The sequence below is a fragment of the Nematostella vectensis genome, chromosome 4 (genome assembly GCF_932526225.1).
Source record: "Nematostella vectensis chromosome 4, jaNemVect1.1, whole genome shotgun sequence".
Classification (NCBI taxonomy): Eukaryota; Metazoa; Cnidaria; class Anthozoa; order Actiniaria; family Edwardsiidae; genus Nematostella; species Nematostella vectensis.
The window spans coordinates 4,223,532-4,235,575 of record NC_064037.1 but is presented as its reverse complement, the minus strand read 5'-3'; the positions used below and the strand labels follow the sequence as shown (position 1 = coordinate 4,235,575).

At 39.8% G+C, this 12,044-nt stretch overlaps 1 protein-coding gene across 2 annotated transcripts in view; it reads right to left on the bottom strand.

Moving 5' to 3' along the window:
• LOC116618639 (nucleoprotein TPR) overlaps window positions 1–12,044 on the bottom strand; it is a 31,277-nt gene that overhangs the window by 12,179 nt on the left and 7,054 nt on the right. For both annotated transcript variants that reach the window (XM_048725885.1, XM_048725884.1), the window contains exons 20-39: window positions 11,238–11,389; window positions 10,239–10,317; window positions 9,504–9,821; window positions 8,715–8,855; window positions 8,177–8,287; window positions 7,825–7,906; window positions 7,563–7,658; window positions 7,218–7,312; window positions 6,462–6,749; window positions 6,014–6,088; window positions 5,512–5,822; window positions 5,052–5,199; window positions 4,653–4,754; window positions 4,063–4,167; window positions 3,456–3,683; window positions 3,107–3,259; window positions 2,170–2,454; window positions 878–953; window positions 506–749; window positions 191–351 (exon numbers count right to left, since the gene is read on the bottom strand). In XM_048725885.1, the coding sequence (XP_048581842.1) occupies window positions 191–351; window positions 506–749; window positions 878–953; window positions 2,170–2,454; window positions 3,107–3,259; window positions 3,456–3,683; window positions 4,063–4,167; window positions 4,653–4,754; window positions 5,052–5,199; window positions 5,512–5,822; window positions 6,014–6,088; window positions 6,462–6,749; window positions 7,218–7,312; window positions 7,563–7,658; window positions 7,825–7,906; window positions 8,177–8,287; window positions 8,715–8,855; window positions 9,504–9,821; window positions 10,239–10,317; window positions 11,238–11,389 (3,250 nt within the window). The remainder of the gene's footprint in view (window positions 1–190; window positions 352–505; window positions 750–877; window positions 954–2,169; window positions 2,455–3,106; window positions 3,260–3,455; window positions 3,684–4,062; window positions 4,168–4,652; window positions 4,755–5,051; window positions 5,200–5,511; window positions 5,823–6,013; window positions 6,089–6,461; window positions 6,750–7,217; window positions 7,313–7,562; window positions 7,659–7,824; window positions 7,907–8,176; window positions 8,288–8,714; window positions 8,856–9,503; window positions 9,822–10,238; window positions 10,318–11,237; window positions 11,390–12,044) is intronic.

The following is a 12,044-nucleotide window of genomic DNA, read 5'->3' as shown; positions in this document are numbered from 1 at the left end:
ACAATACGCTGACCAATGAGTGGGAAGAAAATGCGTCTGTTACAATTTCAAAATTTGATTGATAAGAGTGAAGCGATTTTAGCAGTTTGAAAATCCTGGCAAGAGTTATTAGAATAATCACAGTAAAGTGCGACTCCTAAGGCTATTACTCCTCTAATAGGGGGCTGTCAAGTAAACACTGGCCATTCACCCGGTTGCTGGCTATTATCAGGCCCGGCAGTGTCCCCCTGAGGTCGTGTTGTGCTGCTAGTTGTTGTGGTGAGTGATGTTAGCCTCATTTGCTGCTGCTGGATCTGCTGCTGGATCTGCTTCTGTTGCTGTTGGAGTTTCTGCTGAAGTTGCTCCATCTCCCTGTAGGCAACGAACTGGTTAGACCCTAAACCCCTATGTGACAGGATCACCAATACAAAAACAACACATAATACAATTGTCAGAAGGTACATTTTAGCTCAAATGCATACCAGTTCAAATAGAGACCATTACCTATACTGGCCACTGGACTTACGCTTTTTCTTTCTGTTGTAGCTCTTCTAATTCTGCTTTACTCTTCTCTGTCATTTCCTTTTCCGCCTTGGCTTCGGTAAGCTCTTTCTCTATCTTGGCGAGTCGACTTTCGTACTGTGACTGCAGGACTGATAACCTCATCTCGAGCTCTGAACTGCGCTGGGACAGGGACTCTTTGGCTTCACTCGCAGCTTTTGCCATTTTCCGCAGGTCTTCATTTTCGGCAGATAGTTTGTCCTTTAGTGCTGCGAGTGAAGTAAATAAATAATAATAACAATAGAACATTTCAGCAATTTTTAAAAGCTCCCAAATTATATGGGAACACAAAAAGCATCGATTTCCAAGTAAAAAGTTAGTTAGTGAAAAGTCTTACCAGTCAACTGCTGTATTTTCTCTCTAGCCTGGATTAGAACCTTTTTGCTCTTTTCTTCCTTTTCCTTAACTTGAGCCTGAGCATAGCAAGCAGATCATAATCAAAATGTCACATATATTTGTCAGCATGTTGTATAGATGTTGTTGAAGTGATAGCAAGTAAGCTAAGGTTGCTTGATGTTCTTGTTATGAAGGCAAATTCTATTGTGCCAAATAGTACAGTGGAACCTGGATTTTACGATATCCTCGATTTTACGATGACGTTCCTTTCTTCCGACGGAAAAAATAGTGAAATAGTGAAATATAAGAAATTACCTCGATCTTACGATATTGGATACAACGATTTTACAATACAAACTGTTCTACAAAGCGTAATTTTGACCTCGATACAACGATATTACTGATTATGTCTATCAAAAAGAGTGAAAAACTCAAGACACCACGTACGCTAATCGCTATTTTGACTTGACAGATCTGGTTAAATGCAGATTACAGTCTTACATAGAGTAGCTGTACAGTCTAATACAGAGTACAGTTACAATATTATTATTTTGTAAAAGTTGATAATTAACCCGACCTCGCTACAACGATATTTTCAATGGATTTTCCTTGATGTCGTAAAATCGAGGACCTCTTTGCAACGATACCTCGACTTTACGGGATTTTCTTTCTCCCGAGGCATATCGCAAAATCAAGGAATTACGCGGAAAAAAAACTCAAAATTACGCGGGATTCTTTGCTAAATTACGCGCTAAATTACGTAGAAAATCAATCATTACGCGCTAATGTTGCAATACATTTTTCTTTAAAAATCAAAATTTTGCGGGATTCTTTACTGAAATTACACGAAATATCAACTGTTACGCCCAAACTACATTTTGTACCGAAGGATAGCACGAAATAACTTGAAGAGGTTTATTTTTTGCGCGAAAATATCTTAGGCGAGTTTTCATTGGCTCCTAGCCACCAGCCAATTAATAAGGGTATTTTATTATTAGTCCTATAGGCCTTCGCGGTTTGGCAAAGAACGCCTAGTCATTTTATTTGTTTTGTAAGAGTGTGATTTGAAAATCGCACTCTTACGAAGAATATCTGTCTTTTTTTACGAGAAGAGGTATAAGAATAGAGGTAAGAACCCTAAAAGAACACATCAGCTGTGCACTTGAATGTTTTGTCTTTCAAAATTTAGCCAAATTACGCGGGATTACGCGGAAAAAGCCGAATTACGCGCTTCCGCACAAACGCGTAATTCCAGAAGCCCTGAATACATACCAGAAGCAGTGCCACTCTCACCTTGCTCTGATCCTCAGCCTTCTTGAGCGTACTGACTTGCTCTTCATGTCCCTGAACTTCACTCTGCAGTAACTTCACCTGCTCCTCCAGCTCCTTGATCTTAGTCTGGTACGGACTGGCGTCTGAGCCCTCGGCAGCTGGGCCAGCAGTATCAGCCGGGGCAGAGGCAGGCTGGGAAGGAGTGGGGGGCGCCTTACGAAGGTCCTCCAGCTTCTTCTTTACTTCATTAAATTCTTTGCTCTGCTCATCAAATTGTGTTTTGTAACGGCGTGCAATGCGCTTAACCTACAACACCGAGAAAATAATAATAGACTTTTCATCACAGGGGATTTGATTGCTTGATGTTGACTTGGCTGTAGCTTTTTGCTTTTTTCAAGAGGTATATTCTCGAATAAAGGGTTACCTTCGACTTCAATGATGCTACTGTAAATATCTATTCTACTTGACTTATCGAAGTTCCTTTGAGAGAAATTAAAAATTATTTTCCCGTCGATCACACACTCGAAATCGATGTTTACAAATTACAGTAGCTTCTTCGAAACATCGTGTGTAAAACTCAATCTTTTGCTAATGTTTCCCAATACAACCACCTGGGGATTGCGAGAAGATATTTGAAAAATTTGAATTGGGCGAGTTAGTTCGAATGTTTGTTTTGTAAACTTTTCAGCTAGATGCTGAATTATGAGAGCGCAGATTCAAATGCGGTAGAGTTGAAGGCATCGAAAGGCGCCTCAGACAGCCGCAATACGACTTATGTCTGGATCACAGCTAAGATCGAAAATGTTCTTTTTGTGAAGTGAAAAAACCGGAGAGCAAACTCCGCCACCTAGGCATTATGCCAACTCCGCCAACCTAGGCATTCTTTGATCGAGCTGCTTGTTTTTTTTTTTGTTTGTCTCATAACCCTATCCCCTTTCCCCAGTATTTTCTGACCAACCTGGTTGAGTGTCTTGATCTTTTCATTCATCTCTTCCGTCTTCTCCTCGAGGGATTTCTTAAGGGCATCTACCTCTGCTTGGTTCTTACCCTCTACTGATGTGCTCTGCGACTTGATTGCTTCCATTTGACTTTGAGCTTTCTGCTGGTCGTTCTAGAAAAAATGCAATCAGCAAGGATGTTCCGTAACTACTGGATGTGGACATTTGAAACAATACAGCGTGCTTTTTACAACCACCCATACTGACGTGATATCAACAACACTATTGTTATCACAACCATATCTAATTCACGGTCATGTTCGAGGCTATGTTCAGTCACATTCACTTGAGCTGGTGGGCTTTACTTACCTTCACATTCAATAGTTCAGCCTGTACTTTGGTCAATTCTGCCTTAGTTTTTGTCAGCTCATTCCTGACATTCTCAAGCAATGTCTTACTGCGCTGGCTCTCGCTCTTCAGGCTTGCTACATGCTGTTGGAACTGCTTTTTCTCTTCTGTCATGCGCTTGTACTCGTCTGGATCAACATTGCGGTACTGTTCCATCAGCTGGTTCGTCTTTGTCGACCAACGCATAATCTAGACATCAATTTCATGTTTAAACAAACTGTCTACGGAGCGCAGGATGTGCTGGCTATCTTCTTCTAGCGATGCCAACACATGTTCACTTTTATATCGCCCAAGTAAAACTCCTGGCTATACAAATGACTGACACTAAGGCGCGCGTTACCAGAGCAACCCTGACAGTTAAAGTGGGTGAATATGTGTACGAGAAAAGCGCATCTAATAAACTTTGCAAACCAACCAGCGAGGCAAAGAAACGCTTCAGAACCGAGACCTCCTAGTTATAAGGATCATGGCAATCGGCAGCGATCCTGGTATCGCAATTGGCTTACTTTATTTTTACTTTGTTATGGTAGCCACAGTAGCAAACCTCGGGGGTACCCTATACACATACCTCACTTTTCATAGCATTTTTCTCGGCAAGCATGGAGTCCTTTGAACTGGTCAGGTTACGGTTAGCATCCTTGACACTTTGCAGTTCTGCATCCATTTTCTTAATCTGATAATTAAACAAACAAGTACTTCACACGAGGAATACCAAGTCATGAAGATTATAATGAGCGCAATTTACTTTTATTTTTAAGTGATACAAAATAGCGGCAGAGAAGAGGGTGGAAAGCAGTCGCTCTCAATGACTTCATTGTTGTATGACAATCTAGTTCTCTGGATCTTTTTTTTTTTTCAAAAGCAAGGTCTGTTAGCATTGGGCTATCTCTGTCTTTATATGTAGACGTTGTTCGATGATATTTTTCTGTCTCTTATGAAGCGATATTCGCAAATAGGTTGTTGGTTTCATCTCAAAGTTTTTATTATTCATAAGGTTTAGGACACTTTCAGCTCATTGCAAGATCTTCTTTCTTACTACTAATTCTAAGCTAATCCATGAAACTACTGCAACCCGAAGTCGACCTGAATACTTAGCTTCCCAGCATGATGTACTAGCTATATGTACTAGCTTCATATTACAACAAACTGGTTGCTTACTTTGCCTTCCATAGCCTTCATTTCCTGCTCAAGCTTCTGTTTCTCATCATTAAGTATCTTATTGGCTTCAGCGAGCTCAAGTGTCGTCGACTGTGCATCGATCTGATAAAGCCAAGAAAACAACACAGCGATTTCAAGTATTCTTCAAACACTTATAGGGCAATTCCAATTCTGCACCTCAAAAATTTAATTGAATCAAGACCAAATATACTACTCATAGTATTCCCTTGAAAGCTAGACCAAGCATTAATCCATTTCTACCAGTTTGAAATTAAACACGATCTCGTCGTTGCCCTTACTGAAAGTCAATTGGTTACCCATCATGACGCACTCCTGTTAGGAAAGTGCCAAAAATTTCAGATAACATTCTATCAATTTAAACACAAAGATACAACTTACGTCAGCTTGTGATGCCTCTTCTTGTAGACTTGCTTGAGCCGTCTTGAGCTGTTTTTCCAGGAATTCTGACCTCTGTTGGTAGCGTAGACTTTCCGTCTGAGCGAGCTCACACTTAGTCTCAGCAATCTCGAGCTCGCGTCTTGAGAATCTAGGGCAACACAATGAGACTGATTAATAAATAAATCCATAAATCAAACAATCAACTGTCCAACAAAATCGAGGCGTGCAATGCGTAGAGTTCTCCTTGAATAGAGGGGTCCCCACAGATGTAAGTTCCAAGTTGTACAACATGAAGACATGTCCCATGAAATGGGGTGTCCCATAAACAGAGGTCTCCCGTTGATAGTAGTGTCCGATTAATAGACTAGTTGTCCCATAGATAGAAGTCCCCAATGAATATAAGTGTCCAGCAAATAGACGTGTCGTGAAATGGGTGTCCCCTCAAAGCTGGTTATAGCACCTGACGATTTCCCAGAGATCTTCTATGCCCTTGGAGGCTTCACTTGAGTCATCAGCACTCGAAGCCGGCATGTCAGAAGTGCTTAGAGAAGTCTTCTTTGATGAGGCCATTTGGTTAACCAGCCTCTCTAGCTGTTTGTGAAGGTTTGAGTTCTGGTCGACCAGATCCGCGCATCGAGACTGGAGCTTCTCTATGGCTTTTTCGTGCTCCTTTCTTTGCCCATCCACGGCGTTCTGCAGAGTCTGCAGTTTCTGTTCTGCGGACACTGCACGGTCAACGGCTTCTGTGAGTCTGTCATTGTGGCCAGCAAGCTGTCACAAACACAACAAGCAGTCAACATCGCCGTACAATATGACAACTTCCGGTATACATACAGTATTTCTCCAGAGATGTGTACCCCCAAGAAACATACATTATGATAAAGGACACGTCTGGATTTACCTTCTGGCCACTTTGTTTCATCAACATAGGCATCAGGGTTTTTTTTTTTTTTTCAACTAACCTCCTCCTTAGCGTCTGAAAGGGCCTGGACGTCCTTGGCATGGAGCATCAACTCACGTTCATACTTTTCCTGGCACTGGAACGATTGAAATAAAAATAATAAGCCACATTAGAGGTAATGACTAGGTAAATTAATCTGTATTTCCATTGATTCTGGTGCTTTTTTCTGCAATTAATCTATAAAAAAATAAACCATGGACATTTCTATCTGCCATCTCAAGCAAGATGTTTTTTTCAGTCGGTCTCTACTATTTGGAAGCTTTATCGTCTCATGTATTTGTCTTATTCTATGTCTCTTGTATTCGCATGCAACGTGAAGAAATTTTATAACTAAACACCGAACTTCAAAGGGAAGGCCTATGTTAGCAATGCAATACACCATCGGCTCTGAACGGTTACTTTAAATTTCTCGAGTAAAAGATAGTTTTCAAATAGTTTTCTCAACAAACCTCTGAAGCAATCTTGGTCTGTTCTCTGAGCTCTTCCATGGCCACTAGTTCATTGGCACAGGCAGATCGAGCCTGGTTATGCGCCTCGTCCAGCTCTTTCCTCAATGTCCCTAGTATCTCCTGTAGTTCCTTGATCTGCCTTTCCGACTCTCTCTTCAATTTGCTGTTCTCCACGGTAAGGTTACTGTTGTTGATCTCAAGCCCTTGAACTTGCCCTTGCAAGAAGCTCGCTTGCTCCTTGGCAGCCCTGACTTGGGACTCCATGTTTGATTTGAATTCTTCAGTTGACTGTTGTAAGGCAAGTAGTATAGTAATTAGAAATGACAACTCGTCACTTTTGTTGAAATTACCGTTCACCATCCTTCTTGGTTAAATAACCATTTATCTCCATTATTGGTGAAATTACCATTTACCTCCCTTCGTATTGGTTAAATTACCATTCACCTCCCTTCGTATTGGTGGAATTACCATTTACCTCCCTTCGTATTGGTTAAATTACCATTCAGCTCCCTTTGTATTAGTGAAATTACCATTCATCGCCCTTATTGGTTAAATTACCATTCACCTCCCTTCGTATTGGTGAAATTACCATTCATCGCTCTAAAAATTACCATTAATCTCCCTTCGTATTGGTGAAGATTGAACATTCTTCGAGTGAATCAAGCCTAGAACAGGGTATCTAAATGTTTCACAAACTTATACCATATTTAGCCATCAGTACATGGTGAACACAGGACATTTTACATGTCACAGTACCTTGTTTACTTCACGAAGGGCTTCGTCATTCGCCCCTGACATGGACTTGAATTGCTCAGCATGCAACTTGGCCTGTTCGAGCTGTGTCTCAAGATCTATAAAAAAAGAAAATAGTTCAATAACAACAAGAATATAGTCCAATAGCTGTACACGTCAAAGAAGCGATCACAATAGAAATCAGAAGATTTGCTGTTGCTGATGTTTTTGCTACTGTTGTCTTTGTTCTTGTTGCTGCCACTGCTGTTATTTTTGTATTATGCGTGTTAATCAACGGCAGGTTCAGCTTTATAACTGTCTACAAATGTCCTACAGCTGTCAAATAAATAATTTGCTAAGGTCAAATACCTTTGATTTTAGCTTCTGCATCTTTGAGCTTAAGCTCGGTATCTTGAAGATCAGTCTTGAACTTTTCTTCAGTTTCTTTTCTCATTTTGTCAATATCTACATGAAATAAGCTTTAATAATAAACACAAATAACCATGGCCCCTAGTCCAAGTACCATGGCCCCATGGCCCCTAGTCCAAGTACCATGGCCCCATGGCCCCTAGTCCAAGTACCATGGCCCCATGGCCCCTAGTCCAAGTACAATGGCCTTTAGTACAAGTACCTTGGTCACTGTTTGGTTCTTTAGAAAGTAGTTCATGAACTCTTTTTTCAGCTGCCTCCAGCTGGGCTTTAACTTCAGTGTTCTGCAAATCAAACAAAGAAAAACAACACTGATGTGAGGCTAAGATCTAAACAACAGTTCTTACAATATTTGACAAAACATCATCAGGGACCTGTTGTTTTAGGCCTATAACAATGCAGGGTTAATAGCCGACCCTCTTAAAAAACGAAGAACAGGGAACTGTGAATAGAAGTTCTTATACAGCCATTGAAACCTATTTGATGCTTGCATGAATGGGTTTTCTATTTCTTACTGACAATGTTACACTTTAAACAAAGAAAAGAAGCCCTACCTTGAACTCAAGTCTCTCCATCTCCTTAGTGTTTCTCACAAGCATATCCCGGGCCTGCTGGTTACTCCTGCTCTCTGTGTCAATCTGAGTTTGCAGCTCTTGGACTCGGTTCTGATTCAAAATTAAAACAATAACAACCAAATGCTTTTCCTATACCACTTTTCATATGTGGCAATACCCTACTGTGCTCCAGACTTCACTGGCTGCTCAACAGTACAGATCTCTATTTGCTCCACACACTATGAAATCATTAGTGCGTGATTACTGTTCCTTTCCTGCCACCCTCTTGACTGGTTAATGCCATGTTTTCTTTTTGAATAAACAAGTTTTTTTCTATGTTTTCTGACATTTTTAACCTGTAAAAAAGACACCTTGTTCTAGGATAAAATATAAAATTTTAAATCAATAGCATTGTAAAAGCTGAGAAGCCACTTACATTTTATTTAAACTAAAAGGGTTATCTCTTTCTGTTGTTTTCATGTCAAAGTTGGTATTCCATTTTGGGATTCAAAGGAGAAAGTTGATCTATTACGCCCACCTCAAGGGTTTTGATAAGATTCTTGTGGTGTGTATTATCCATCTCCAGTTGACGTTTGGCGAGGTTAGACTCCTTTTGTAGCGCTTCAACCTGTCCTTCAAGTCTGGTACGAGTCTCAAACTCTGACCTTTCAAGTTTGTTCTAAGATAAACAACACATATCTCTAAGCAGTTTCCCTCTCCATTTCTTTACTGATATACATTCAATTTAAAAAAAAGTGAGTATCCTATAAACTGGGAGTGATTAATGCATGATGGGATTTTAATACTGGCTGAAATACTTTAAGGTCCAGATACATAGAGGGTGATGTGGAAAAAATGCATACAGTAGCTTCAAACATGAAAAGGGAGCAAAAAAGAAAAACAGGAAATTGTTAATAATGCAGTACGAAATATGCCATTTTTCTATATTGATTCGCCCATGATTCAACAAAAAATAAGTGCAAATACATAAAAAAACAGGTTAAGGAAGCTTATAGCATTCCTGTTTATGTACCTCTACATGTTAACACAGCTTTTAGAGACCAGGAGTGAGATATATATATATAATGTGCAGGTTACAATACATTCAGGGCTTTCATTAACTTTCAGAGTAGGTGGTGGAGATTGATAAATAGGGGGTGGAAGTTATTTAGTTCAAATAAAACTTAAGTAGAATTTTTTTTTTTAAAGTAGCCGGCACTTGGTGGAAAATAGCTGTGGCTTCCGCCGGTCGCCGGGGCCTAATGAGACCCCTGACATTGATTCTCAGGTGCAAATATAACTAAAATAGGTGTATACTGTTTCTTACCTGTAGGCTCTGTAGATTGACTAGCAAGCTAGACTGATCTTTGTGTTGTTGTAACAATGTCTTATTCTCCTGCATCAGCATCATCTCAGAGTTGCGCAGCATGTCCTTCTCAGCTTGCAGGGTCTCACAAGTTTCCTCGATTTTGACAAGCTTCTCTTTGGCTTCAATGAGATTGTGCTGTAGACCATCTATCGTCAATTGAATCTTGGCATTTGCCAGGTTGAGTTTATGTGCCTTGTCGCTGGCTGCATTTGCTTCTTTCTTGAAACCCTCAGCATTGGATTGTAGCATTTTATACTTCTCTTCAGAAAACTCCAGCTTCAAAGATGAAAAGGTATAATAAGAATGGAGTGATATACTCTAGTGAGAGGGAGATACTTGTGTACAGTATCAGTGGGGGAGAACAGCTCTCAGCATGGGAGTGGAGGGTCTAAAGACAAAATACAAAACAGATAAACTGATCAGCTGGCATGTACCAGCCATGAGAAGTATCCATAAACCCAGGTAGTAGGAATTACTGTACAGCAAATAGCTAATCAAACAAGGTCAACAAAACTTGAGGAAAAGTGATAAGAAAACACAACTCAGGTCACAAATTTTTTAGATGCCTTTATTCTGCCACTGTTTAGACAGGATAAAACCGGTTGAAAGCTATTGCAAAGCATGATGACATTTTACCTGACATATACAGAAGCAAGGATGTAGAAAGAGGGGCTCTATGAAGTTATAACAAACCTGGGATTTCAGCATTGCTTTCTCTCCCAAAAGACGAGTGTTCTCTGACTGAAGATCTTCATATCTGCTCCTCATATTTCTGAGAACAGATCAGAGCCAAACATTCAATAAATCATATTAATTCCTGTATAATATGTACTTTCCTCACCCATGCAAAAAATTGAAGGATGGAATAAATTTAGGTGGCTACCTCAGGTACTGTAGATTGAATCTATAATTTCAAAATCCCCATGTCTGCTATGACAGGTTTCATTGCTTCAGCATTATAATGCCTCCAACATGCTGGGTGGGGTATTAATGGGGAATTACATTTTGGAAACCTTATTCATCTTTCAAGAAGCGAAGAATACAAGAGAAGAGGAAGAAAGTTTTAAAGCTTTGCAAAAAATAATCAAGATGTCTGGAAAAGACGAAAAAAGAAGCCAGCTGCCTCCAAACCAGCCGAGAAACAGAGCAAAGACAAGCACGAAGATGAGTAGAAAGGCAAGAAAGGAGGTTGTGGCGGCAAAAAAGAAGGTTCTAAAAAATAGTACGTGGCATCAGGCACCTTCTATTAGATGAACAGTGCTACATTTGAGTTATGTAATTACACACAAAAAAAACACCAGGATCTCAATGACTTGAAGGCTCAACTTAGAGGCGCCAGTCTGATGTTACCAAACCTACTAGCTTGCAAACACAGAAAGTGCCGTTGTATTTGTACTTACGTGAACTTGATGTTTTCAATTTATATGACTAAAAAAAACATTTTGGAAAGCTTGAAACAACTGACATAGGTACTGTATGTATACTAGAGTTCTTTTGAAAAGCCTAATAGTATATTCAGGAATTTTTAGGTAGAATTTTTAGTGCAAAGAAATGTGAGCAAAAGAATTTCAAATTTTTACAAAAAAGCATGTTTGTAGCAAGCTGTTTGCGGTTATTGGCTACATACAAATAATCAATGGAATAATCAGGTTCATATGATAGCTATTGCAATCGAAACTTCTATTTTCTTACGCTTCCTCCTGCTTTTTCTCAGCTCGGAAATCAGTAAAATGCTTCTGCATTTGTTTGAGAGCTTCTCGTGTTTCCTCCATTGCAGCCATGGACTTGTCCGGAGTACTAGGGGTTGGAATGAGTGATGCGTCATCCAGGCCAGATAATGGTATCTAAATAACAGGTAGCTAAACATTAGAACTTCCAGCTGGCAATAGAAGTAGAAGGCTCAGACAATAACAAACCTCTCGGAGAGTTGCTTTCACATAAAATAGCACAAACAACACATTACATCACTTAGGTCACCAGTCACTTGGGTGTGCAAAGTTATGAGTTCAGTAACCTTCTAAAGAAAAATAGTAAACAAAGTCTCGTCTCCTCAAACACACAGCATTAATCTGTAAAGGGGGAATACAAGAACTGTCAGGGGATGCTGGCCCATGGTTCAATTTTTAATAACAGTGTCAGTCTTATTTGAGGCTGTTTTGTAGCATTTAATGAAATAATAGCTTGTCTTATTGTGTATTTTTGTAGACTAAAGTACTTCTGGCCAGAATGGCAGGAGCTTAACTAAACCTGTGCTGAGCACAATTGATCCAGGGTTGTTCAAAGTAAAAATCCAAACAAATAGATTCAGCTAGGCAGCGCATGACATATTAATTGGACCTTAACATTCAGATGTTACCTTAAGATATTAGACATTTTAATTTTCAGGTTTACATTGGGGACTCTACAGTTGTTTCGGTGGTGGACAATAACTATAAACAGCTTTTTCTTATTTTAACCAAGCAAGCAAATAATTAAATATAGTGCTTTTGACAGGACTGT